Source organism: Zingiber officinale, chromosome 8A (assembly GCF_018446385.1).
Source record: "Zingiber officinale cultivar Zhangliang chromosome 8A, Zo_v1.1, whole genome shotgun sequence".
Lineage (NCBI taxonomy): Eukaryota > Viridiplantae > Streptophyta > Magnoliopsida > Zingiberales > Zingiberaceae > Zingiber > Zingiber officinale.
In genome coordinates this window covers 20,989,733-21,017,713 of record NC_056000.1, presented here as the reverse complement: position 1 = coordinate 21,017,713, position 27,981 = coordinate 20,989,733, and the positions used below count along the sequence as shown (strand labels likewise).

General features: G+C 36.5%; 1 protein-coding gene across 4 annotated transcripts; it reads left to right on the top strand.

Moving 5' to 3' along the window:
* Positions 1-154: 154 nt before the first annotated feature.
* LOC122007888 (pentatricopeptide repeat-containing protein MRL1, chloroplastic-like) lies at positions 155-27,263 on the top strand. 4 transcript variants are annotated; one of them, XM_042563420.1, is made up of 20 exons: positions 155-657; positions 6,539-7,007; positions 7,128-7,359; positions 7,527-7,590; positions 7,678-7,822; positions 8,575-8,690; positions 10,778-10,906; positions 11,053-11,226; positions 11,316-11,480; positions 12,622-12,762; positions 13,229-13,328; positions 15,551-15,659; positions 15,728-15,819; positions 19,354-19,444; positions 21,720-21,758; positions 22,286-22,517; positions 22,604-22,696; positions 25,213-25,261; positions 26,004-26,097; positions 26,469-27,263. In XM_042563420.1, exons 1-20 carry the CDS (start codon positions 178-180, stop codon positions 26,707-26,709), a joined length of 3,255 nt encoding a protein of 1,084 aa, XP_042419354.1. In that variant the 5' UTR covers positions 155-177; the 3' UTR covers positions 26,710-27,263. The 4 variants fall into 4 exon arrangements, with proteins under 4 accessions (XP_042419354.1, XP_042419357.1, XP_042419355.1 ...); XM_042563423.1 differs by having other exon boundaries at positions 26,004-26,139; positions 26,469-26,611; XM_042563421.1 differs by lacking the exon at positions 21,720-21,758.
* Positions 27,264-27,981: the final 718 nt, after the last annotated feature.

The following is a 27,981-nucleotide window of genomic DNA, read 5'->3' as shown; positions in this document are numbered from 1 at the left end:
TCCGCATACGTTTGACGATGTCCAATCCGAAAATCGAAGAACGCTATTAGATTTATCCGTTCTGTCTCTTATATCATTGTGCCACAGGGGATAAAATTAAAGAAGAATCAAAAAAAAAAAATCAACTAATACTAGGGCAAGTATGAATTATCGATAGTTCGGGAAGCATACGAGGGCATGGGTAACGAAAATATCTTTGTGGTCCACACGATTCATCGCATCTCTTTCTCTTGGCGGATTCGATTCTTGATATATCCGCTCCGTCCTCATTCCCACTCCACCCGCCTCGACCCTCCTCATCTCTCTCTCTCTCTATCTCACGCGCGCCCCGCCCTTCCCATTCGTTCTCCTTCTCCTCTCGGTATGGAGGTCGCGTTCTCCGCCAAGCCCCACACCCCCATCTTCTACGTTCCCCTCCCCTTCCCCCACTCGATCTCCAACCGGCTGGAGTTTCTTAGACGTGGCAGCCATTCTCGGCCTTCCTCCGGCCTCCGACCCCTCAAGAGGAGCAAGAAATCAGAGTTAAAGATCCATCCCTCCAGATGCCTCTACGATGATTTTTCATACGAAGAATCCGTTATTGCAGTTGCCGCAGTGGCCGCGGCTTTCACTGCTTCCCAGTTAATGCACACGAAGAAGAGGAGCGAATCCCTTCACGTGGGTGATTTCTTTCCTTTTATGTTCCTTTTTTCATATTCAAGATGTCCCTTTCAGTTTTTGATGATTTGGTTTGATGTATAGTCGTTCGTTTTTTTTTTTTTTTTTTTAACTCCTGTGCATTCGTTTTTGATGGCTAGCATTTTTTATGCATGGTAGACATGAATGCTTGCACTTCGGAAGTACTGCACGCATGATATATAATTGACATGCGGGTTTGAGGAGGGAAAAGATCAATCCTGTGACTGATATTCGAAAAAAATGAACTTAATGCTTTTCCTGGTTCCAACTGTTTCCTTTTGCCAATGAACTCAAACATTCTTGGTCAGCTCGTCATTAACTTAAAATAGTTAACTTCAGAAATTGTTAAATAACATGTGGGTTAGAGATGGAAAAGATCAGGCTTTCTGTTCACTGAAATAGGAAAGATCAGTTTAGTATTTCCCTGGCTATCTGGAGTTTCTTTTAACTACATGACCTTGGCTTGTTTTTCTCAGCTTGTAATTAAGTAAAAGTTTTGCAGAACTTTTAGTTGTAGACGGAAATTTCATTTTTCTAAATCCCATTTCTAGGGATTGTCTTCATATGCTTCCCTCAATGCATAATCATGAATCCCATCTCATTTTCTCTGATGACGGCTATTCTTGTCTGAGACCGTCGACAAATGAGCCACCGGACAACTCTATGTTGACGAAGTCGAAGTCGCCGAACACCAAGGGAAGGTTGGACTGTTAGGGACTCCTACAAAGCTTGAGAGAGAGAGAAAGAGAGAGAGAGAGAGAGAGAGAGAGAATGGAGGCCAAGGCAACCACTCCCTCAAGTCAAGTCGCCGATGGGGTTGAAGAAGAGAATGAAGGTGAAAGAATAGTCAATTAGAAAGTAAAATGTAGGGGCGATTTTTGGTATGCATACCTCCTTTGTGAGATGAATCACCTTTTATATTTATTCCCCTATTGGCGCTTGCTTTTTGTACCTTGATCAATGGGACACTCTGTACAAGTAAAGAAGGTGTCACATGGCCATGGTCTATGAGTCGTGTCACACCATATCCTACTAGTCACGTCATCCCATGTTTTGCAAGTCGTGTCATCCCATGTTCTGTACACCCCACCTCCTATGTGGATTATGCTCTTGGTACTGAATGCATGGTACAACAAGGCTAAGTTCAGCAAGATGAGTCGAGGTGATCGAGCCGAATGGTGGAGCTTCTTGTCTTAGGTCAGCCAAGCTGAAGGGTGGAGCTTCTCATCTGGGAGCCATTGTCGTTTGAGTAGAAGTGATTGAGCTGGAGAGATTGGCTCGACTGAGTTGAATGGTGGAGCTTCTCGTCTCGGGGCCATCGCCGTTCGAGTAGAAGTGGTTGAGTTGGAGGGATTGGCCTAGCTGAGCCAAATGGTGGAGCTTCTGGTCTTGGGTCAGCTGAGCCAAATGGTGGGGCTTCTCGTCTTCAACCTCCCAGTAGAAGTGGTTTCCCGTTGACCAAACCCCATCTCAGTATGACTATTGACCTTCCTAGTACATGTGGGGGCTTCTAATACTCACCGCATTAACCACTATAGCGGTACCACCAATTTAGTCAACCTTAATGATGCAAGAGGAACCAAGGATTTTTTTATTATTTTTGGTAATTTTTGATATTTAAGGTATTTTTGTTATTTTAGGTATTGTTGACAATTTCTGTTTTCTATTTTTGTTTGGATTTAAGTCTGTTTAGGAATTTTAGGATTGCGAGTCTATTAATAATCGATCCTGTCCGAGCGCTGAGTCGATGGACGCTGGGGACGTGGCACGCTCCGCTGTCTCTGACTGGTGGTGTAGCCCTCCGATGAACCTGCAAGGAAGCCGAGCCGGGAGGGGTTTCCCGGCGATGACCCTCCGACGCTCAAGTCAGGCAACGAGAGAGGCAGAGTAACGAGGCTATAGTAGAAATGTGTGCATACCTTCATCGACGTCTGGGGTCTTTATATAGGACCTCGAGGAAGCATGGGCACATTTCCCGATACGTGCACGCTTCCCCAAACATACCTTAACAAGTCTGTGTCAGAAAAGTACCTCTGGCGCCATTCCGCAATCGTCCGAGCATATCCCAGATGTGACGGTGAAAGCTTCCGTTGTATGATTCTGTGTACGGCTCAGTCGCCAACTCTGCTGCTTGTCGGCGGCAGGTGTCTTGAGGATGATGTTATTCTCTGTCTTCTTTGTCCTCTTGCGTTCCCTGTCTGTTCCAGGGTCGAGCGGATCGGCCGCTCGGCAGACATATCACTTATGCATCGGTCATATGCTCGGATGAGACTGCCCCTGTTTGTGTTGCCTTGCGCGCCGGCCGAACGGACAACCCGCTCGACCCTTGAAACCTTTTTACCTTGAGCATCGGAAACCTGCCCCCTAGTCGGGTTGTCTCTCATTCGGTCCGGGGTATTCACGGCCGGTCGGCATTCGGTGCCCGGTCGGTCGGCAGGTCTCTGAGTTGACTTTCTTGACTTTTGACCTCCACGTGCCGTTGACCCTCCGCCAACGAGGATCCTCCGTCCTTATCACCGGATCAATAATGTTTTCCTTTCTTTTAGAATTTCTTTCCTTTTTTTACAAGCTAGAAATTGTAGTCTATATATTAGAATTTCTTTCCTTTATTTATGTCTTAAGTATCAGAGTCTATATAAACATGTGTGTTTATCTATTTGAGGATAATCCTCGAATATTAAATATTTTGTTTTTGGAAAGATTTGGAGGATAGCGGATATCTCTTCTTGCCTTCTCCTTAAACCCCTCTTCTCGTCAAACCGTAGAATAATCGCAATCTTATTCAATGTTAAGTGGTCGTGGTCGCAATAACAAACAACTTCCGATTGAGAAAGCTGAGCACCGTGAAAAATGGTTGAGGATTGAGGGTTTACAAGGCAAGTTGCAGAGTTAACACAGCGTATAGCTGTGACAATGTAAAATCTTGAAGATCGCGAGGTACATGGTCGAGAGGATCAACATAACACCTCGGATTTTGAGTTGATCTACCCGAATTTTCTGATACGCACAGAGAATTTTGTTGATTGGATCAACAAAGTGGAGTGGTTCTTTGACTATAAGCAAGTTCCAGATTGGATGAAGGTGAAATTGGTTGCCTTCAAACTCAGAGGTCTAGCATCGTCATGGTGGGAGTACTTGCGACACTCACGAGACCGACAAGGTAAGGCCAATATCACGGATTGGGAAAAGATGAGAAAGAAGATGAAATGTCACTTTCTTCCTTTTGGTTACACTCAAACTTCCTTCCAAGGACGATTATGATTCGCCATAGAAGATGATAATTTCAATGCCCAAAATGACCTGCACGGATTCAAAGATAATTTGGAGGAAGAATTTGACCCAGAAGAGTATTAAGATGAAGAAGAGTTTGACGAAGAGGGCCAGGATGAAAAAGATGGAACTTTCTCATGTTATCTGATGTGTTGAAACATGATATCAGTGAAACCCCTCAGCTTGAGGAAAAATTGATAGAAAGAGAAGTGCTAGAGCATCACATAGATTCCAAGCTTATAGAAAGAAGCTTATCAGCTGACAAAAGCAAGCCTGATGATTACACTCGTCAAATCATTAATAACAATACTTGTTCCTCTGAAGTTCCTCCCAATGATGGATGTCAACTTGAGAATGCTGCTTCAGGTTGTGAAGAATCAGAAAAGCTAGTTGTTGGTGAATGTCAATCACATACTTCAGCTAAAGAGATGGTTGAGATTGGTATTTCATATGACCTGAAACAACGTTTGCAAGGGAGTAAAGTGGTTATTTCATCTGACACTCCTTATGTTCTGTTTCCTGAAAATCACTATAAGTCCAGAAATTGTATGGCCGATAACATGAATGTCGTGACATGGAGTTGAATGGTAATGATGCGAATAACAACCCTATTCTGTCTAACACTGATGAATCAGTAAGAGAACCAACCATCTCCAACTGCACTGTTGGAGCCATCAATGATAATAAGACGGAAGAATCTCATGAGACTTCAATGGGATTAGCCAAACAGGTAGAGCCATCGAGTTGTATGTCCCAAGAAACTGCACATGTATTAAACTCTGCAGATTCTTTGTTATCTGAGGCTATAGAAGGTGCCAAAAGATTATGTCTCATCACCTACACAAACCTCATCTGTTGTTATGTCTGCATCAGACTCTGCTAGTAAATTGACTTTGATCTGAATGAAGGCATCATTGGTGATGATGGATACCAAGTTGCTGCAGCTGCTGGTTTTGACATGGACCCTTTCCAAGATTTGAAATCTTTTTCTGAAAATTTCGGTGCCTCATGTTTAAAGGAAGTCTGCTCGTCCTTTATGGATTTATGGAAGAACAAGCATGAGAAAGGGAAAGTTACAATCAATCAAGACAGTGTATTTGAACCAGTTCTGATTCAAAGGGAGTCAGAAACAATAAATTATTCATTACAACCTATGAATTTTATTACTAACAATTGGCATGCCCAAAATGAAGCTGTAGCAAGTACAGTTCTGGTAGCCATCAGTATCTAAAGGGTTCTAAACAAGTGACAAAGATGCAAAAATCCTAATCTCAACATGCATTTTGAAAGTCTGAATATGGGAAATCTAATGTTGTTGAAGATACGATTGTGCAAGAGTTCAAATTGTGTAGATACATGAAGAAGGCAATAGATGGAGAAGCTAAGATCATTTCCTAGTTTCATCATCCAAATGTGATGGTTTTTTATGAAGTTGATAAAGATGAAATTGCATACACTCTTATCACCCAAAAGGAAGCTCACATCTATCCGCAACAAACAATTGCCGATTTGGTGTGATAATCTTCCTTGGGTTACCACCTGAAACTATTCTAAACTCCGCGACGAGTTTTTTTAACCTAGGGCAATTGATGCAGAAGGAACCGAGGTTTTTTTTTATTATTTTTGATAATTTTCACCTTTTTATATTTAAGGTATTTTTGACAATTTCTATATTTTGTATTTTTTTTTTGGATTTGAGTCCATTTAAGAATTTTAGGATTGTGAGTTATTAATAATTTTTTCCTTTCTTTTAGAATTTCTTTCCTTTTTTTACAAGTTAGGAATTATAGTCGATATATTGGGATCTCTTTCCTTTATTTGTGTCTTAAGGTCTAGAGTCTATAAGAACATATGTTTAGCTGTTTGAGGATAATCCTCGAATATTAAATAAAAATTTCCTTTTTTTTTGGAAAGATTTGGCGGACATCGGATATCTCTTCTTGCCATTTCTTCAAACTCCCCTTTTCGTCATCCCGCAAGATAATCGCTATCCTGCCCGGTGTCACTTAACCTTTTCTATGTAGGATATAAATTTTCATTTTATATGCATCCACATGATTGGATTCGGTCACTACCCAAGCCTAAAATTGCATAAAAAATTGTATGAATTATGCCACGGAGTAGTCACTATCAAAGGATTTTTTTTCCCGATGAAGTTGTTCATTGTAACTCAAATACACTTTCCTAACTCTAAATTGCTAATTGAACTCCAAACTTATGGCAATGTAGGCAGAGTCACCACAATCTCCCACCTTTAAGCATACCTCTGGAAATTCACTGGAATGCACACAGCCATTATTAGTAGTAATGGAGAAATGGTTTGTCCTGCCCATCCAGTCATGCTATTGGTTGGATTCATTTCTCACTAATCGAATTATCCTAGAATCAACTTGGGTGATTATTGAAGAGGGGATTACATATTCCATGTAGTATTTTGCATGCTAGCCATTTAAATACTTGTTAGTGTCAGAATGACATTAGGTTTTGCTGATTTTAATATTTGATTAGTTTTTTTCAAGAAAGTATCATCGTGCGAAGATGCTGAAAATTGTTGATAAGCTAACTCTTAGCTTTTGTGCTAAATTGTCAGTTTTCAGGTCTAAAAGTTTGTGATACTTTCTTCTTCAAACCCTGCAAGGATGATGCTGCTATTAGGAGAAAAGCAGATGCTTCAAGAGAGTTTATAATCAGTCGACATAATCAATTTGTATATGAGGGAAAAAATAAAACTTTTGAGATGCCTCAGGAATTGCATCTAGAGAAAGGTATGCACTCTACTATTTCAGACAGGAAGCAGCATAATGCTGTCAAAAAAGGTATTGGTCCTTGTCACACTGTATCCACCAGCTGTAATAATTCCTCCCCTTCTGGGGTTAATTGCCAAGAAACTTCTGTTTGTGGCAAAGAGGAAGAGCTTGACTTAAGATCAATATCACGCTTTAGAAGCTTGATCGCAGAGCCACTTCAATTTATTCTTCTCCCTAACAATAGTTTACATGGTCAGTCTTCATATGACCTGAAGGTTCAGAATGTCCTTGCAAAAAGCTATTATTTTACAGGTAAACTTTAAGATGGATCCATAGTTCTATTTACTCAAGTAGTCTTTGCTAATATCTATGTTCCTGCATCATGCGAAATGTCTTCTTACAATTTGCAAGTGAATAATGCATTTTATTCAGACAATACAAAAATACAATCACCTCGTGCACGCTTTAAGGATGCTTCAGAAAGAGAAGAAAAAGTACTGAACAAAATGAATGGACATACTCAAGATATGACAAAAAAACTGAGGCGTGAAAGGAATGATTCACTCTTGTCTAGGTTCCCTCAGTTGAATGGGAACTTAGAGAAAAGTACAAATGGTTTTTCACAATGGTTAAGAACCTACAATCATCTCTTGAGAGCTGGCAGGTATCATCTACTTTACATTATCGTCTGATTTTATGGATATATGTTTCGAAGTAGATCCTCTTCTTATTCTCTGGCATAATGGAGGAAAAAACTCATTATAGCAATGGGAACTTCCAAGTCTATTTTATCCTCCAATCAAATTAATCAAAAGACATTTGTCTTATCAGGCTCAAAGAATGCATTGACTTGTTGGAGAACACAGAAAGAATGGGATTGTTGGATATGAACAAGGTCATTGAAAACTGGCAGTATTATGTAGTTCTTTTGTTTAATTGGTTCAAGTTTCAAAATACTGATTGCTGTTCCTTATCTTTTCAGGTCCATCATATGAGTTTTCTAAATGCTTGTAAGAGTCAGAAGGCTGTTAAAGAAGCTTTTCAGTTTTGCAAGTTAATCCAAAACCCGATGATGAGCACTTTTAATACGCTTTTATCTGTCTGTGCTAACTCACAAGACTATGAAGGTAATTTGTTAGAGCTATGAATTTGGCCTGTTCTAAAGAAGACATAAAAAATGGTACTTAGAGGGTGTTTGGCTAAACTTATTAAAAACAGCTTATAAGCTCGTACATCTTATAAGTTGTTTTAGGAGCTTATAAGTTGTTAGGTCTTATTTTAAAAATAAGTTGTTAAAGTGTTTGGGTGAACTTATTACAATCAACTTAAAGATATTGATGTGTTTGGTATTATAAGATCTTTTTATTAATAAAATTACCAAAAAAGGTATAATACTATTAATAGAGGGTTTTGAGATTTTTATTAATAGAGGGTTTTGGGTGAATTTCTGCACCGGGGGAGAGAAAATTAGAAAGAGGTGTTGACGGAGAAGATAACACAACGTTCGAAGAAAAGTTGACGGAGATAAAAAGATATTAGACTTATAAAAATTTATGGAGGATAAGATGGGGATTTATGAAATTATTTAAGGATATTTTAGAGAAATAAATTATTAAAATAAGATCTTTTTTAAAAAAGTAGGGTCTTCCATACTTTTTTAAAAACAGCTTATAAGCTCCAATACAACTTATTTTGACAGCTTATAAGCTATTTGAAAAAAAATTTACCAAACAAATTTGAAGAGCTTATAAGCTCCAAAACAGCTTATAAGCGGTTTTAGAGAGCTTATAAGCTCAGCCAAACACCCTCTTAGAGAAAAGTACAAATGGTACTTCTTATCGTTTGCAAGTTATAATGAGTAGGCTCTGTTTTCTTTTAGGAGCTGTCCAAGTTATGCTTCTGATCAAGGAGGCTGCACTTAAACCGGATTGTAAACTTTACACTACACTGATATCAACCTGTGCGAAAAGTGGAAAAGTTGATGCTATGTTTGAAGTATGGATTTCTTCTATATTCATCAACACGTCAATAAAATTACAATTTTCTAGATTTTCTATAAAAGGTTTTGGTTTTAGATGGTTTATTTGTAATTGTTTGACATGTTGTTTCTGTAGTTATTAAAACAATGGTTACTTTTAATCTCCTAGATATACTAAAGGGATGGAATATTTTGGAGACAATTATTAATTAAGCTTAAGAAATTCTTAGCATCATTGCAAAATGAAGACACATCTATAATTATTTTTGAATGGATAGTATGCTTCATCTACTTTTTCGATTCTTCTGATTTAACTTGGAGGCCGCACCTATTAAAGTAGTGTGATGCAGTATAGATTTAATTAGTAATTAGTTTTTGGTTTAATGTAAATGTAAAGTGCTTTCACTGTTAGTGGCTGCTTTCCGTAAGGGTTTATAGTTTTGTGTGCAGATTCATTTCTTTTTTTAATTTCTATACATAATCATCCTGTGTAGCATTCAACGACCATAATGGCTGCAAGTAAAATATTATTTGAGTTTTCTCCTTACTCATTTGGTTAATTGTAATGGAGATCAAATCACACATCTTTAACTCTACTTGCTAGAGGTGAATTTTACTAGTGGGAAAGAATGATGCAGTAGGCAGCAAAGTATAAAGTGCCTGCATGGGAAGAAATTCACTGTTCTGCTCGTCAAGCAGCACGCAAAGTGCTTGGCATTGACATCGGGAGCAATGTAAAGAGAGAGAAGAGAGATTGAGTGAGAGAAGCTATTGGACTTGAGAAGCTCATGTTTTTTTCGTTATTCATTCCAACATTCTACTTGCAAAAATTGAATAGATTATAAGCGTAAATTATTATGAAATAAAAGAACTATACAATTTATAAGATAGTAAAGCCAAAAATTAAAACATAAGTTATTGAAAACATTTTTAATTTTAAGAACTAAGGTGATCAAATTAATCAACAAATATAAACATAAGAACAAACATGTAATAACAATCTAATTAATTATTAACTAAATAAAATAATTAAAAATTATAACTTATGCTAACTAAAATTAATTTTTCTATTATTAATAATTCTATTAAATAAGTATTAAAACCATATTAACACGACATGATATAGTATCAAAACTGTATTGTGTTTATCAGATAGCATGACTTGAGATTTTCAACTTAGAGAGTAGAGACATAATTAGTTAGTCTATTAATAATTACTTTAATCTAACATGCTCTCTTGTGTTATGAATGGGTTAGCCAATCTCAAATAGTTGGGACGGTCACTATCTTGTTTTCTCTCACTTCTTCCTTTGTCTCTTGTGAAGTGACTATCTTAATTTCAGAAGAACCTTAGCTTGTGATAAAATTAAGAAATGAATGTGGAAATTTAGATTTGTTATATTATATTGGCCACAGGTCACAACAATGCTTTTCCTTAGAGAAACCTTGAGGGAGAACTCAGTTAATCCCATACTTGCTAAATAGGAGGCACCTCAATTGCATAAGCTCTCAAAGGATTTCTACACATTCCCATGTGTGACTATGAATGTGGAGCTCTGTTGGACACATTCCATGGGCATGGAGTACCTTTGTGTCAGCACAGCTCTTTGGAGCATCTAGAGGCATTACCCCACGTCGGTACCATGATATAGCGGAGTGGAGCTCAATACATCTTGATACTCTTCATTTGGGATTATAGGTGTTTAACACTTCTTTAAGACAATCCATGGACATGGAACACCTTTGCTTCAACAACCTGGTGTATGCTTGCATTGATTTTAAAATTGACACAAAGGTAATTTCTATAAGATATAATTAAACCACTATATTTAAACGGAAATCATAGGATTGAAAGTATTATCTCACTTTGCTATTGTGAGCATCTCTCTGCAGTCTCATCTGATTTTTATCCACATTGATATGATCAAAACTGGTCTTGTATGCAAGTAGGCCAATGATCTATACCACCCTATCCATGAATTTGTTTAGCATTCCAATTAGAGTCAATTAAAGTTCTAATGCGAAGCAGTATAAAAAAAATACTCAGTATGATTGCTTTAATTTTTAATGATTTATGCAAAATCTCAAAGATTTTTTGGCATAGGTTTTCCATGAAATGGTAAATTCTGGAATAGAGCCTAATGTCAACACATATGGGGCACTTATTGATGGTTGTGCAAGGGCAGGACAAGTGGCTAAAGCTTTTGGGGCCTATGGGATTATGAGATCTAAGGTATGGTGATAAACATTTCATCTCTAGCTCTGCTCTATCGGTAATTTTGTTCTTAATTTGAATACTTTCAAAAAAATTTCAATACTTGTTAATCTTTTCCTATGATTATTGTTCATATACTTAACAGGGTTTTTATTTGCCAGTAGAAAGTGCAGCCTGATCGAGTTGTATTTAATGCCCTGATAACTGCATGTGGTGAGTCAGGAGCAGTTGATCGTGCCTTTGATGTTTTATCAGAAATGAGAGCTGAGCCCAAACCAATAGATCCTGATCATGTTACTATTGGTGCTCTGATCAAGGCATGCACTAAAGCTGATCAGGTATGTGCCATTTTTTTATGTGGTTTTCCTAAGTCCTAACTACTACTGTCTATTTTGCCTATGAGTCTCTAACTAATGGACCTTGTAAGGTTGATCGAACTCGTGAAGTATATAAAATGCTTCAAGAGTATAACATAACAGGCACTCCAGAAGTTTATACTATTGCTGTCAGAAGTTGTAGTCAGATAGGTGATTTGGAATTTGGTCTTGGAATTTATGATGATATGAAAAGAAATGGTGTGAGACCTGATGAGGTACTTTTCATTCACCAAGCAAGTAGCTCCCATTTTCAAATGTGAATTGATATTCTCTTTATTTGGCCATATCTCTTTATCTTCAAAGAAGGATGCTTTGAGATGGAAATGTTCAAATTGTATACATATTCCCAACTATGATGCAGGACAATAGCCCTCTGAATGTCTCTTTGTTCTTTAGAATAGTTATCTATAATATGAACCAAGCCTCTGCCAAATGCCCATATTTAGCACATCTCTAATTGTCCACATCTAGTTTTACATTATCTTAGAGAATATTTAGTAATGAAGAGATACGGTAATTTTAAAATTATTTTTCCAAATTATGTACAACTTTACTTCACCCATGCTGATCTAAACCACTTTGGACAAATTCTAAAATTGGCTAAGTTTGGACAGATTTAAGGTTATACAGTAGTCAAGTGAAAAATACTGCATGATCCAAGCGATATGCTATTGGTTCTTTGATATATTTTCTTCGAAAGACTGGTTCAGGAAGGAAGGTATATATCCTACATTACTTGGTTACTTGCTATATTAATCGAAAGAAAACATGCCAATTTGATATAATAAATGAAAAAAATCAAGTGTGTCGATTTGACACTAGAAATGAAAAATAAAACATGCAGTGAAAATTCCTAGCATATGGAACCATGCAGACATGTGGCATCTGACACAATGATGGTTCAATGATCATTGACTTTTTTTTTTTTTGGGTTGAAAATCTTGCACGTGCTAAATAATGTTAATTAGTTGGGTATTAAGTATTAACTTCAAAGTTCAAACCATCAACTTTCCCTTGTTCTTTCAATTGTGTGATGGAACTATTAGAAGCACCATCTGTTTACGGAATATAGTTTATCTTGATATTTATCATTCCAGAATGGTGCATCGCTAGAGCATTGACATTTGGTACAATTCATAGTTCATACATGGGCTTAAGGAAAAAAGAAGAAGGTGTATTCATCTTTTTTTTTCCCTCTAAAACATGAATTTGTTTCATTATGCAATTATATATTTGTTAATCACGAATTGTTAATTTGCATATTTAACTTGCTTATACCAATTTTGCCGATCACTTATTACCTTGAATCAGTGGGGAGGAATATTTGTTTCTTATTATCCATAGTGTGCCATGCAGATGTTCCTTAGCACTCTAATTGATGTTGCTGGGCATGCGGGGAAGGTAGATGCTGCCTTCAAAATCTTGCAAGATGCAAAGGCTGATGGAATAAAAGTTGGGACAATGTCATATAGCTCTTTGATGGGAGCTTGTTGCAATGTATGCCTGTGAATTTAACACACATATCGTTTTAATGAACTCAATGTACTAAAGTACACTAACAAGCCTTTTCCTTTTTTTAAACAATTAATGTTTCATTTTATAATTTTCTTAGCAAATTTATTTGTTGTCAATTTTGAAGATTTGAATACTTCCCTTTTTGTTCTCTAACTACAATCTGAAAGTGTGAATGAAATGCACATTAAATGAACTGTAAGACCACAAATTGTAATCATTAGGTTTAACCACAATGTATTTCATTGTAGTGATTTACTATTGGTGCCATTGCCATTTTGAGCTTTCTCCTTGTTCCCGTTGAATAGGTTCAGTATTCACTATGTTAAGAATTGGAATGCACACTATTTTTACAACAGTAGTAAAAGTTAACAATAACTATTAGCATGTTTGGCTATTTTAGTCGTATTTTATCATTTTTATTGATGTAAATCATTCTCTCTTTTCCCAGGCTAAAAATTGGAATAAAGCTCTCGAATTATATGAGGAAATAAAGACATTAAGATTACTTCCAACAGTTTCTTTGCTAAATGCTTTGATCACATCCTTATGTAAGTCACTTCTTGGACATGAACTTGTTTGGTGCTAGTTCTTTCTATTTTGTGCATGACTTGAAAAGCTTGGGCCATTCCTTTATTGTACAAGTATAGTCGGAGATGAGGTCCATAGGATTGGATACCCAAGTCCTCTAGAGAAGATCTAAACTGGATCAGAAAAAAAAAGGGTTCAGGTGAGTGGATGGTTCAGGTTGAACACCCTTCACTTGGGACTTCGCACTTGTAAAGAAGAACAAAAACACTAGAAATTGGCCCAATGGGATCTAATTCTGATGCCTAAGCTAGCTCATAAGGAAGGACGATATCCTACTCACATGCCTAAGTTAGCCTCGTAACAAAATATCTCAAGAGCAATTTATGTGATAACAAATGATATGAGTCACATGTCTGTTCGCCAACAAGGGAGATTTAGTGTAGAGAAGGTGAGGGTGAATCTATGGTTTGAGACAAGCATAATTGTGAAAACTGAATTAAAGATTAAATCACATGAGCACTGGGTCACTGGGTATTGATGCGACTAGTTGTTCAATTGCTAGTATTGCAAATCCACCCAAGCATTGACACAACCAAGCTAATTCTTGGGCTGAACAAGATTAACTGGTCCAATTGCATATTTGTCTCAACCATTTAACAACAACTAGGACAAACAAGAAAGCTAATTGTTGACTAGCAATGCAGAACTCTATCATTTTATAGCTAAAGAAATCCATATTTTACCCTATTCTGAGAATTGAGACAATTTTAGGGAGATCAATTGTGGGTAATCTGCAACTGATTTCTCTACTAACAAGTCAACAAGAGATACTTATATTCTAGTCAAAGATGATTCCTGCAAGCAAAATGTTCTAAAAGCAAGTAAATAGAATGATAAATTTATTACTCCTAAATTGTAATTAATCTTTAAGTGGAGATTATGGTGCACATCTGTTAGACTATTTGCTACACTTCTACTGTTTCATGCTAAATGGAGTTGGATTCATACATGAAGTAATCAAAATGAACTAGAAGATCTATAAATTTCTACAATGTGAAGGAGAAGAAAAAGAGATGAAGGGCCTCTTGCTTTCTGGTTGACCCTCAAGCATAGGCAGGGGCAGCAGTGGGTTGGGGAAAGAAAGGGAGGGTGGTTGTCAGGTGACGGTAGAGGTGGTATGGAGCTAGGTCAAATGTCACTGCTTTGAGGGTGGTGTTGAGGAGAAACACAGGCAGGGACTGGTATTGACTCAATAAATGGAGGTAGGGATCGGTGTTGACTCTAAAAGCAGAGATGGGCTGGTGGGCAGAGAGCTACTTCAGCCAGAAAGGGCTTGCTGGGACTGGTTGAACTAGATCAGTGCAAGTAGATGATCACTTGGTGCAGGAAGGGGTGGCAAGAACCACAGGCTTTTGGGTACAAGCAGAGCGTTAGTGCATTGCTTCTCCATTCAGAAAAAGGTTAATGTCAATCAGAGAACACAGGCAGGATCAGTTGTTGGGCACAAGAGGGCTGTAGAAGTGGTGGTAGGATGGTAACTTTTGTGAGGGGCGTGGATAGATTAATGTAGGGATATTTTTTATTTGGGTGTAGTTAAGTTTTAATCTTGTAAAAACGTGTTTGTTCATCATAGGATTCATTAGATGAAAGAGCATTTTGGATATTTTGAAGGTCATGAGAAAACTGCTCCAGCTTTTACTAAATCTTTAAGTATCAGACTACTTGAAATTGAATCCTCTTAGACATAAGTGTGCCTTGAACATTGGTATGGCATGTCCTCATGTTAGATGAGTTTACTCATGTACTTGCATGACTAAAGTTCTCCGTGATGGGTCAAATTACACTGTGATCAGCATCCAGTACGGGAAAGGGGGCAACCCTCTTTGATTCAAGACTGGTCAAACGGTCATGGTTGAACTAAATTCTTTTTGTCTGCTTGAGTAGTGATCACTGAAACTCCTACCCAATCAAGTATTAATTTTGATGAACTAGTTTTTTGGTTTGTATTTATAGCAATATTTTTTTTTGACATTTTATGGATATCAATTTTATATCTCTTTAAAAGATGAACTGAACTCAACAATCGAAAGAGAAACACACACATTGCTTATAAAATTATGCATCAACCAACATATTGTCAGAACCTTTACCGGGTGTACTTTGTCAATTCTCATTCCCAGTCTTGATTTTATAACCTATGATGCAACAGTTTGGTTTGCTTAGAACCATAGAATGTGTGCAGGTGATGCTGACCAATTACTGAAGTGTGTTGAAGTTCTTGACAAAATTAAAAAGATGGGGGTACAACCAAATGAAATTACATATTCTGTGTTAATAGTTGCATGTGAAAGGTAATGAACAGAAGTTAGCTCTATCTATATGATGGTAATTTTCTGAGAATGATTATTTCACTTTGAAGAAATGGTGAAGCAGAATTGGCATTTACACTCTTTGGAGAAGCTAAAAGGGATTACATTCTACCAAATCTTATCATGTGCTGTTGTTTGACTGGTACTGTCTTGAACTTGTTGATCAATTAACATCTTTTATATGACCTTCACTTTTTGGTTTTTGCAATGCAATTATATGAGATAATCTTGCCTCAGTTGGCTCTGGTTTTGACTAAATTGTTACCTGTCTAATACCCAGTAATGGTTCTTGGTTGGACCAATGTGGTATTAGTACTGTAAACTTGGTCTCAGCCATCCCAAATTGCCTCTTTGATATGAGAATGTGAGAAAATAGATAGGCATCTATAGTAATTGAAATGACTATAGAAAACAAATGCCTAGATGAGTTTTATCATAAAAACTCATATAATCTTAACTACTTCCAAAATATATTTCCAACATATGTTTCAGTATGGGTTTTCTAGCTACTTGGATATGATCAAATTTCTTGCATGATGTTTTGGTACTGCTTAGAGGTTCAGCAATTTGTGAGGATACAAAAAGAATCTTTGATCATATATGAGAAGTTAGAAAAATTGAAAAGTATAGGAGCTAGGAGAGTGCTGTTATGAACCAGAACAGTTTTAGTTGGGCTGTTGTGAATATTCTGGTCTTTGCAATATGCTGGTCAGTACTCCAGGTATCATAGAAAGGTTTAAACTGAAGGGAAAAAAATTATTGGGGTTAATTACGCTACTCAGTCCACTCTAAAAGGGCAGCCCAGTACACGAAGCTCCCACCATACGGGGTTCCGGAGAAGGATCCATTGTACGTAGTCTTACCCTGCTTTTTTATAAGAGGCTGGTTCCGGGATTCGAACCCGTGACCTTTAGGTCACAAAGCAACAACTTTACCGTTGCACCGAGACTCCCCTACACTCAGTCCACTCTACCAAGGTATATTTTTCATCATAGTAAAAATTACAGGTAGGTCCCTAGGTTCATAATACTCCCATACAAGATAATTCAAATATATCGTACAAAGCCGACTTGTTACAAACATACTCAATTCTGGGGTCTCTTAAAGGATTTGGTTTGTAAATCTGCTAGTTAATACTGGAACTGACAAACAAGGAGACAATTTCATTCGATAATTGTTTCTTTCTAATAAGGTGGCAATGTTTTCTCATGATACATTGGACTAGAGGCTGTATACGATAATTTTACTGCTACAGGAGTTAGCTATGAGGACAAAGAGGATAAAAATGTAAATATTTGGATGGTAGTGAGGCATAATGTAAATAGCAAAACGTGGGTGTGAAGTTGAAGCTTTCTAGTATTGTTGCAAAGAACAATAGGAAGGTCCAAATCAGAGATAGAATAGGATGGAAGAGGACAAGAATCGGAAGTGTTTCTAGAAAATGTTTATGAGGTATGATGGCAAGAACTTTAATAGGCACATCAAGTTTGGTTTTAATCTTTTTATACAAAGAAAATAATATTAAAAAAAATTGAATGGACTTTCATTGATTGCCACTATGTCAATCGAGAATACTCCTTATTGAAGCTATAAAGCACTTAACGTCAAGAGCGGAATTGACATAACTTGGAGATATCAAAATGAACTAAAAGATAAGGTGTTGATGCATGCTACGAACAAATTAGAGAACAAAGAGCTAATATGTTTCCCTAATTGGCTTGATTCACACTTAACAAAATAAACACTAGACAGACTAGTAGCCACATGCTTTTAAATCTGAGGAGTTGAGTGACCTAGACAATTCTGCATCTTAAGAGGTGATGGAGCCGTCATAATAGCAAACGATAAAGACACATCTAGGTGCTATGGTCTGTGAGACTCATGTCATATGTCAAACACCTTGCTGATCCTCAAACCTCGAATGAAAATAGAAGTCATATCAAATGCTACGAAAAATATAAGGATTTAATTAATTTACTACTAATAATAAGCTTAATAGAAATAAGTATATAAAATAGAGAGGCTAGAGACAAGAAAGGCAAAAGAGAAACATTCTCATTGTTTCTAATAAGTGAATGAGACTCATTGGTTATTTGGCATTGATAGCCTATGCTAGTGCATAAGAGCTGAGAAAGCGCTGTTACCAAAAATGTGCTCTCAGACCTCCAAATCTAGAATCCTGGATAATATTGGCGTATGAGATAAGCAAACGATAGATGTAGCATCATGAGCTAAAGAAGTAATTGACTATCACGAAGCACTAACTATAACTTGGTATTTGAGGGTGTAAATATTAAATTAAAACTACAATAGTGGAATCAGATGCATTTATAAAGAATGACTGGTTGGAAAACGATAGAGTGTCTAGTTGACATCCTTGACATCTCTAAGTTTCTCACAACGGGAACATTTGAAAGAGTCATTGAAAGAGATTAATGACGGTTCATCAGAAGAAACATTTAGGCCTTTTCTTGTCTCCATGCCATTGAAAGAGATTATTAATCACATTTAGGCTCAAATAGTTTCATCAGTATGTCGGTTTCTAGCCTATAACCTAGTCTTAGTAGCTAGAGAAGAAACATCAGAAGATGCTAACCAGGTTGGGATTAATGACGTACACTCTGCTCTCATATGGTTCTCCTAGGAATTGTTGGCTCGAGGGGTAAGGTGCTCTAGTTGACTTTGGCCTCTGGATCAAATTATAATTGCTTGGCTCCATAAAATATAACTCTTTCCATTCAATTTCTTTGTGGTAATCGTCATAGAGTCAACAAACCTAAAAAGATTAGGGGTAAGAAGTAGCAAGGAGGTAGTTGAGGAATTTTACATTTTTGATTTGGAGAAGCTCGTGAGAATTGAACAAACAAGGTGAGGTGATGCTCTATATTATATATTAAACAAAACTTTAAAAAACTAGAGGGCCCATGTTACTGTACCACAGTAACCCTTTAAAGACCTACATTAGTGGAACGGTGATCATACGTCCTCATGTGAGGGACTAGTGCTTTGTGATATGGAACAACAAAGATAAAGTGGTTTTGGTTTTATCTAGAGGATCTGGCTAAGAAAGAGAGCTTATGTGGCCGCTAGGTAGAGTGCTCTGATGGGTTAAAGTTTGAACTTTGCAAGTATTTGATGATAGAGGACGTGCAAGACAATGAGATAGAGACTTTAATGATCTTCTCGGCAGGACTCTATGGTCAAAACTTAGAGACAAAACAACTTGAAATGGCATCAGAGGTCGTGGAGGAGAATCTAGAATGTGACAAGTGATCATGTGGGTGATCTGAGAGAGGATCAAGAGGAGATCGTAGCTAGGCGTTGTTGGTAAGAGGATGAAGGTCAAGAGGAAGTCATGTCTTGAGTTGCTGACGAGAGGTGATCCTAGTTAGAGATATGACTTGGCTCGATGCCCCTGGCAAGAGGAGATCAATGTGAAGCATGGGAGCAATTTCACTCTAATATGATGTAGTGGGAAGAATTGTTAGGGTCAATTATCCTAGGTAGTCCTCTGCTAAGCCCCTAGTATTATTATATGACATCACATTTAGATCCCTAGGTTCAATATAAACCATGGATGTAGAACTAAAAAGCATATAGTTTCTTAGTTTCTTTGATCTCATCCAGTGCCTATTTTATCATTTTCAAATTAATTGACCCTTGCAACTCTTTATAGGATTATGCTTGTACAGTTTCAAGAAGGCTTATTCACTTGGTGAACCCATTGTGAATTTCAACTCTGGTAGACCACAAATTGATAGCAAATGGTAAGTGACCTTTTTAACTTTCCACGAATCACGTATTAATATTTAGTTATTATTTTATAATGTCTAGTGGTGTGGGCATTTTTTTGAATTATCTATAATGTTATTTTCTTTAACTTCTTTGCAATCGAAATGAACTTGGGTGGAATGTTGGGGGGAGGGAAAAGCTACTACACTAAAGCTTCATCTCTCGCATACATTTTATTTATTTATTTATTTTACTTAGTTGGCTTAAGTTAGCCTACTGTGGGCTCATTCATCCATTAGGGAAGTTTACAAGGTTAGTTATGCTATTTAAGGGAAGATGTATTTTTTAAATATTTCCTTACTACCCAATAACATTAGACAGTCCATATATTCTAAGTGTGAATGAATAAAGGAAAAACTTATTGATAAGATAAAAGGACTTTTTTTTAAAAAAAATTGTGAAAGTGAAAAAAATGCCAAGATGATTCTCTTAATGGGAGTAGGCTACTAATTGATGGTTTTGAGAGATTTTGTTCCTTATTGTGAAAGTCAATACAATCAATATCTTCAATCATTGTTACCTCTCGAAGAATCTTGTTATTAGGAAAATTAGGGTTATTGCCGAGGAAGGCTTTAACTATATTTATTATTTGTCTATATGATTTTATAATAAATGCCTTATATTTACAATATTCACATAGCGGTCTCTAACACTCTTTCAAACATGCTAAAAAATATGATGAAAACTCACCTTGATATAGACAAAGGAAAAATAAGAGGAAGGAGAAACAAAGAAGGAAGAAGTGGGGAGGAAAAAGTACATGACATGGAATCTATCCTAGTATAGGGTGGAGAAGCTATTGTGAGATTGAAGTGGGTTTGTAGGCTGGCAATGAGTCATCTCTTGTAAACTATTGCGAGGGAGGAGCATCAGGTGGAAGTGAGCTAGTGATAGAGTAGCTGAGTGGTAACTTGCGCGAGGAGACTCTTAAGGACATGAAGGGTCAGTGAGAAGGGATTGTATTATTAGAAAATGGGGAAAAACTTTTCATGAATTTGGCTTTTTTTGATGAGTTATTGTGTCTCAATTTAAAAAAAGAGAGTCACATGTTAGATATTCTTCTTTTGTACTAAAGCATATTCTAGGGGACTACTTCATAGCATACAATAACTTCAATTTGTATACTACCTCTATCTTCTTAGCAAGACACTTTGAATGTTGTTCTATACATGCTTCTTTCATGAGGTAACTACAGAAGAAAGTATTAAAGTATTCTTGATATTCAACTCGTGAAGGGCCACTAAATAATGGTACCAAGGTAAGAAATAGTTGGGCTGAAATAATTTTAGCCACAAGTAAAAAAGTAATTCCCTTTATACACCTTAGTATATTCATTAGTCACAATTATCCTTCAGCTGATCCCCTATGCTTGTTAGTGATATCTTTGTTGGGAAAATGATGCTTCCAAGTCGTTAGGTTTGATTTGTTTTGATTCATTTAGCAAAAGGTTCAAATAGATTGACCTTTGTTATTATTATATGCATTAAGTGTGCGGAGACTTAAAATAGTGCACATAGAATTCACAGAATTGGTTGACTCAATGTAGTGGAGTTCATTTGTACCTAATGGATTAGAGCCCCAGAATGAGTGTTAGAGCTTTGGAGTAGTTTGTACGACACTCTACGCCAGAGTGTCGAGTGGTTGCAGATGCAATTATGGAGATCTTGTGCCTGATGGCATTGTGACCCAAAATGAGGTAGACTCATAGGCATGGATGATTTGATGTCATGGAGCAAGCTCAAGGAGCTTGGTGCATTTAATGGACCAAAGGTTTACTATGAAGTGGACTCTAGGGCAGCTTGGAACAAGGAGGGCTCGTAGTCGTGGAAGGTTGAATGACATGGAGTAAGCTTAGTAGTTTTGTGCATTTGATAGAATCACTAGTGATTTTAGTCAAATAGAGCATATCAATCAATAAAGGACTCAATTGAATACAAGAGTTCTATGAACAAAATGTTTTTGTTTGAGCAATAGTGAGTTGGATGTGACCTCCTTATAGTCAACTAAAGGGTGAGCATTTGACTGGAGGTGGACATCTAATCAACTGAAGATATAGTTGTTGGCTTCCAACGATAATATTTGCCAATCGGCCATTTTGAGGGTGTTTCTAGTCGACTAGAGCCTAACAAAATGTGACCATTATAGAGCTCATTATAAAAGATCTTAGGGAGCTTTGAACTTCAATAGGTTGTATAAAAAAATTCTTTATACTCCTCAAATCAAATGCTAACACTTCTCAAAGTTTTTAAGGGCTTGGATCAAGGTTGAAGGCTTCAACTCAAGTTCTTGGTAATCTTCTCATTTCTTAGCTATTCATTTTATTGTATTTCAATGGAGTAATAATTTTTAAACATTCCAAAGTTCTGATTGTTAGATGTTTATCTCATTATAACATCCTCACGCAAATAAAAACCGGCTGCAAGTGACCCCTTGCTACCATATCCTCCAATAAACGGTCAGGTGCTCTCCTATGGACTTTGCACATTTAGATCCACTAGATTGCTGACTAAAGTCATGGTTCCCAACTTATTTTTCGTGTTATATTACAACTTACCCAATGACGGTTTATCTTTAAGTAATCCATTTTGCCAAAATAGGGATGCATCTATCTGATCTGAATACGGATCAAGTAGGCCTAGTAAATTGTTTCTCTAGACCTGATAATTCTATTATCTTTGTTAGTAAATCAGAAGATCCAATTGTCTCATTGTATCTTTTCTATGTAGAAAAGGATTCTTCTTTTGTCAAATTCAAGCGCAAAGCTTGGTATAATTAAAGATCATTAAAATGTCTTGTTCGTATCAATATATTGGCAGGACTTCACTAGCAATAATGGTCTACCGTGAAACTATTCAAGCTGGGGTTATTCCTACAATTGAAGTGTTTTCACAAGTGCTTGGATGTCTGCAGTTTCCACGTGATTGTTCACTAAGGAATAAATTTATTGAGAACCTTGGATCACATTTTGATGCATCCAAATTTGCAAATGTGAGCACATTGCTGGATGGTTTTGGAGAATATGATATTCGTTCTTTTTCCATACTCGAGGTATGGCATCAGAAAAGAGATTTTTTTGTCCCTATTTTTAAGCTGAATTCAGCACAAAACTCAATTTGAGTCTCCTTTGAATTCAGGAGGCTACTTCATTGGGTCTAATTCCACGTGTATCAATGAAAGACAATCCACTTATTGTCGATGCAAGGAAATTGCAGATACATACTGTTGAGGTGAGATTGTTTTGCATGGGGGAAATAATTTCTTTTAAGATCACGAGCCACATTTGCCATTTACTTTCCATATTTCTTCTTTCTAACTTGTTTCTGACGGTTTAATTTTGTCTTATTTGAGCATTGGCTGGCATTCGAGATGGTCATATTCACTGGATTTGTTTCCTCATTTAGCAACTAATAGAAATCTCGTTCCTTTTTTTTTTATTTGTATTGGATCAATTATATTGTGCTGACATAGTAGTGGCACGACAGTAGTATTTGAGATCTCTTGAACCTCTTGTCCTAAAAGTAGTAATCTATCTTGATAAAGTCAGTTGATTAGGACAAAATTCTACCTTTAAGGAGCCATACATGCACCTTTAGATACATATTGTTCTGAAAGAAATGGTGAAAAAAGAATCAGTGTCAATTTCTGTTCTTTCACTTTTTTCTTTAATAGATTTTTGTAAAAAATGTTCTTTTGTCCATTTTTCAGGAAACTTGAGATGTGCTATCACATTCTAACCTAAAAAATGGAAATATATTGAACTCATTGGAATTGAACTAATCACTCTCATTAATCTATTATTTTTTAGACATTCAAATGATGATGCAATTTTCTTGGTCCTGAAGAGCCCTTTCAATTCTTTTAGGCTCATGTTCTAATTTGGGAAAAATCTGTCCAAATTTTATTTGCACATAGAAGTCAAATAATTTTTTTTGTCCAATGGCATTCATGCTAATTCAACTCAACTCTAGTTTGCTGATTTAGGGTAGTTTCTGCAATGAGCATTATCACAAGAGTTATACATCTATGATGCATGACACTATTTTCTCGAGGTAGGGCCGTGCCATTTACTTAAAGAGAATTTTTGTTGATTTGTTAGGGGATTAATTTAGTTAGAAAAGTTTAAACCCACACAGAGAGTTGATGCCAGCTAATGCGACACAGAGGATAAACTATAACACACAAAAAAATTACTTCTCTTGAACAAAGAACTCATAAAGGGAGGTATTCTTAGGCATTAGATGATTAAGGTCCTTTTAAAAACTCCAACCTAAAATTATAAGTAAATTAAAAACAATCAAGCAAAGAAATACCCTGTGCCTGAAAGGATCAACCAAACGAATAAATAATTGTAAAATATAAAACAATCTAAATTAAATTAGACTTCTACCAAAACTTTACTACACTTCGAACAGGACAACTATCAATTTAAATAAATGGCTTAAATAACTCATCCACCTATATAAGAGGATTAACCAAAACAAACATTTATAAAATCCATAACTTTTAAAACTTATTCCACTGCCCTTGTAGACCTTGTTTATCCTTATTGCCCAACAATGCACTGGTTTTAATTGTCCATCACTCATAGCATGCATGCTAATCATTTGTTCCTTCAATGATCTTATCAACCCAGATCACACTTGACCTTGCCCTCGTCAATCTCCTCTGCATCGATCCTTTGTCAACCTCATAAGCTCTTGTTGAACAACTCCACATGTTCCTGTTGCTAGCTCCTTCATCAACTTCATTTAAGCTCATAGAGATGAAGGCTAAAGAGAACGTTTCTCTTCTAACCATCTTAGAGAGCCTGCATTGTGTAAAACCAGGTGATGTGATTTAACTTCAAAATGTATCTATGGTATCACTTTTGATATCCTTCCACTTGAGATTTTGACAAAGCAAATAGAGAGGAGGGCCTTGAAATTTGTGCTTTCCTCTCTCCCTTCCACAAGAGTAAACATAACCAAAGGGTTAGACAAAAATAAGTCTTGTCAAAGCATGTGGTGTTTGAGGTGATTGAGGGCCTTCTCTGATTACCTATGTAGGCATGAGGTTACAGAATGTTTTTTGGCATCCTAGATTTCACTTAAACAAACTTATTTGCTTTCAGGAATAGTGCTGAAGGGGTCTAGTGAAAGCAAATGTGCATGTAGGTGAGTGAAGCATTGACAAGTGTGTGTCAGGGTGAGGGCGGTGTGGCAGGTACCAACAAAGGTGACAAACAGCATGGGTACAGACGACGATGCAGGTATATTCTCATGAAGACACAGGTAATGCTAGTTAGGGCAAGAGCAATGCAGGTGTGTTCCAACAAAGAGGTGTAGGCAGCATGGATATGCATCGGTGATGCTGATAGTAGTTTGGGTTATAGCAAACGAGTCGAAGGTGAAATGGTGATTTCTTTCCCTCTCACCCATTTCCTATCTACCTCTTCCCCTTACCCAGTAAACATATTTTTTTTCCCTCCATCCATCCCAGCTACTCTTCCCCTTTTCCCTTGTATCCTTTTCCTCTTTTCCCTCTTGCTTCCGTCCTTTGGGTAAAAAAGCCTAAGTGGCATATGCACTCTTATATGAGACAACATCAACATAATTTCAGTTTTATTGAACGGTGATAGTTATTTCTAAATGGAGTAGTCTAATTCAGACAAGCTATGGATTATGGTAAAAGACAAACTTTTTTTACCTGATATCGGTTTATGTGTACTATCAAATAATTTAATTTATCTTTTCGAACGTTTCAGGTTTATCTCTTGATGATTTTGAAAGGTTTGAAGCATCGTCTTGCAGCTGGTAATTTTCCCTTTATATTGATGGTTGGTTTATTATATCATTAGTTATGATCTAAAATTCTAAATTTTAAGCTGTTGATTCTAAGAATTTGTGGAGTTCATAATTCTGTACTTCAGAAGGATTTACATAAGAACCACTGTGCTAATGTTATTTGTGAGAATATTTTCATTAATTATCGCAATTCAGTGATGTGAGGACTCAGGTAGTATAGTTGTCCACTGTAGTGAATTGATTCAAATTTCTTGTTGTACTTGCATGTCGCAATATTTTCTTCTCAGGTTTCAGTTTTATGTTTGAAATTTCATTAGTATAACAATATACTAATCTAACATAACCTTATTATAAACAAAATGAAATCCTTATTATAAACAAAAAGAAATCAAATACATATATGGCCATAAAATAATATTTTGAAAAATATGGAGTAGTTTTGAGAAGATTGGTAATTTGAGCCAATTTATTCAAATGAATTGTTGGAACATGATTGGATCCAAATTTCTGTAAGGAGATATGAAAGAGAATAAAATAAATTAAATTATGAAATTTTCTTAAAGATTGTATGAATTTGGTGTCCTCCCCACTACTGGCTCTGGAAAAACATGAAACTTATTCATGTTGGTTTCCTTGCCACAAATAGGTTGAATTTTTCATTCAGCTTTGATTTGTGTTCCTACCTTGCTCTAATCTATCTTTAGTTGTAGTCTTCTCTTCTATTTATTGGTTTGTTTTTTTGTTTTTGCAGGTGCAAGGCTTCCAAATATAACTATTTTGTTACCTACAGAAAAAACCCAAATAGAAATTCTGAAAGAGGAGAGATCCATTCGCCTTGCTGGAAGGTGAAGAATGTGTCAAATTATGAGTTTCCTCAGTTAATTATGGTTGCTTTCTTAACTTTTCAAACTCTTAACAATCATCTTGAAGTTTTATAAGCATGACTAATCCATACGCTCAGAGCAGTAGATATACGGGATCAATGTCATTTCAGGCCTAAAAGTTAATCACCCCCGATTTTATTCATGTGGTTCTGTGTCTTGTATCCCATTATTGCATCTTGTACTTTCCTTTTTTGTTTCATCATAAAATAGAAAAACAACTCATGTCAGACTTAACACTGTACCCGCATCTATAAGTTCAGTTTCAAGTTGTGAAATGCATTAATTTGTTTTCACTTGGATATGGTTTGAAACTGAGTTTACATGTTAAGCAGGGTCGGACAGGCAGTTGGTTCGTTGTTGAGAAGATTGGGCCTTCCCTATCAAGGAGATGAATCATATGGCAAACTTAGAATCAATGGTCTTGCTTTGAGAAGGTGGTTTCAACCAAAGGTTACTTCTTCATCTTTTCCAGGAAAACCTGCAGATATGATTTCAACAACTGCACGCCTAGCAAAAGGGATTGCTAAACAGCAGCGAGATATCAGGATCAGCCAAAATTTGTCGCTCGAATAACCATGCTCCACCTTTCGTGGTGTCTGCACTTAAATTTGGGTTTGGCGAGATGAATTAGAAAATCTTCCAGCCTGCATTATGATCGCTGATGCAGAAGTAATGCTTTCAACTTGGTTATTGTCATTTCAGAGGTAGAACAATACAAAGTGTAGTATTGGTTGAACAGTCAAAAAGTGTTGTCAGCTTCTGTTATCTATCTATTAAGGCGAAGGTGTCATTTGCCGATTGAAAAATGAAAGACACATGATTTAAGTCGTTTGTTCGACTTCCATGCACATCCAAGAGTTATACGCTTGAGGCATCAAATTTGAAGCATGATGGATTCAAAGATGTTTAACAACATGTTCGACATATTTACAGAGCTGGTGATTTACATGTTAGAGAGCATTTGGGATCGGGCTTTAAATTCTTGTTGCCAAAGAAATAAAGATAATTCTGCTAAAGGTTCTTGTTATTGTTTATCAATGGCAATGGGACAGTAAAAAGTTCGGTTGTCTTATGTTAATTGTAAGTCTCTGTATTGTTGTGAAAGCACAAGTTAAAGTTGTGGTGCATTTTATGATTGCATTTTGGTAGAAAAAGGAAATTCAATTGCTTAAATCGATAACCACTAATTGGATCAAAGAGGTAACAACTATGTCCCGGGTTATGAGGGAGTGGTTAGGCTTTTAAATTTGGATCCCAATAATCTCAAGGTTCACTTGCAGTGAATTATAAGAAATTTTTTCTTCAATAGATAGCAGGTTTGAGAAAGCGGACCGTCGGGATAGTATATTATTAGCGTCTCTCGATTTATTTTGATAATTGATGAAAATTTTTTATAGAATCGAATCGGTCGTCTTAAGAATTAATCGATTCGAAGAATTAGACATTTGAGGGCAACTATAAAAAAAAAGTAACAAATACTCTTAGCATCCCCGAGATTTTGGTACAGTGATTAGATTATTAAGTGTGGATTCTAAACATGTTAGGGTTAAGACTCATTTATTGGTAAATTATAGAGTGTTTTTATTAGTTGGGTCTCTTCCTCATTAACTAATTTAGGGAGGTAGATACTTGATTTTTAAAAAGTATGATAAACGTGCATTGCCGTTATCATGGTCGGTAATTTTTTTTAAAAAAATTTTATAGATAATTTTTTTTTTTATAGAGTCTGGCCGATCATTTGGATGTTATTTTCGTTATCTCACGACAGGAATCCTCCAATGCACCACCCTACTAATTTTGCCTGTCATCTTCAGGGCTACAGCCTGTCCCGTCAATCATCTCTCA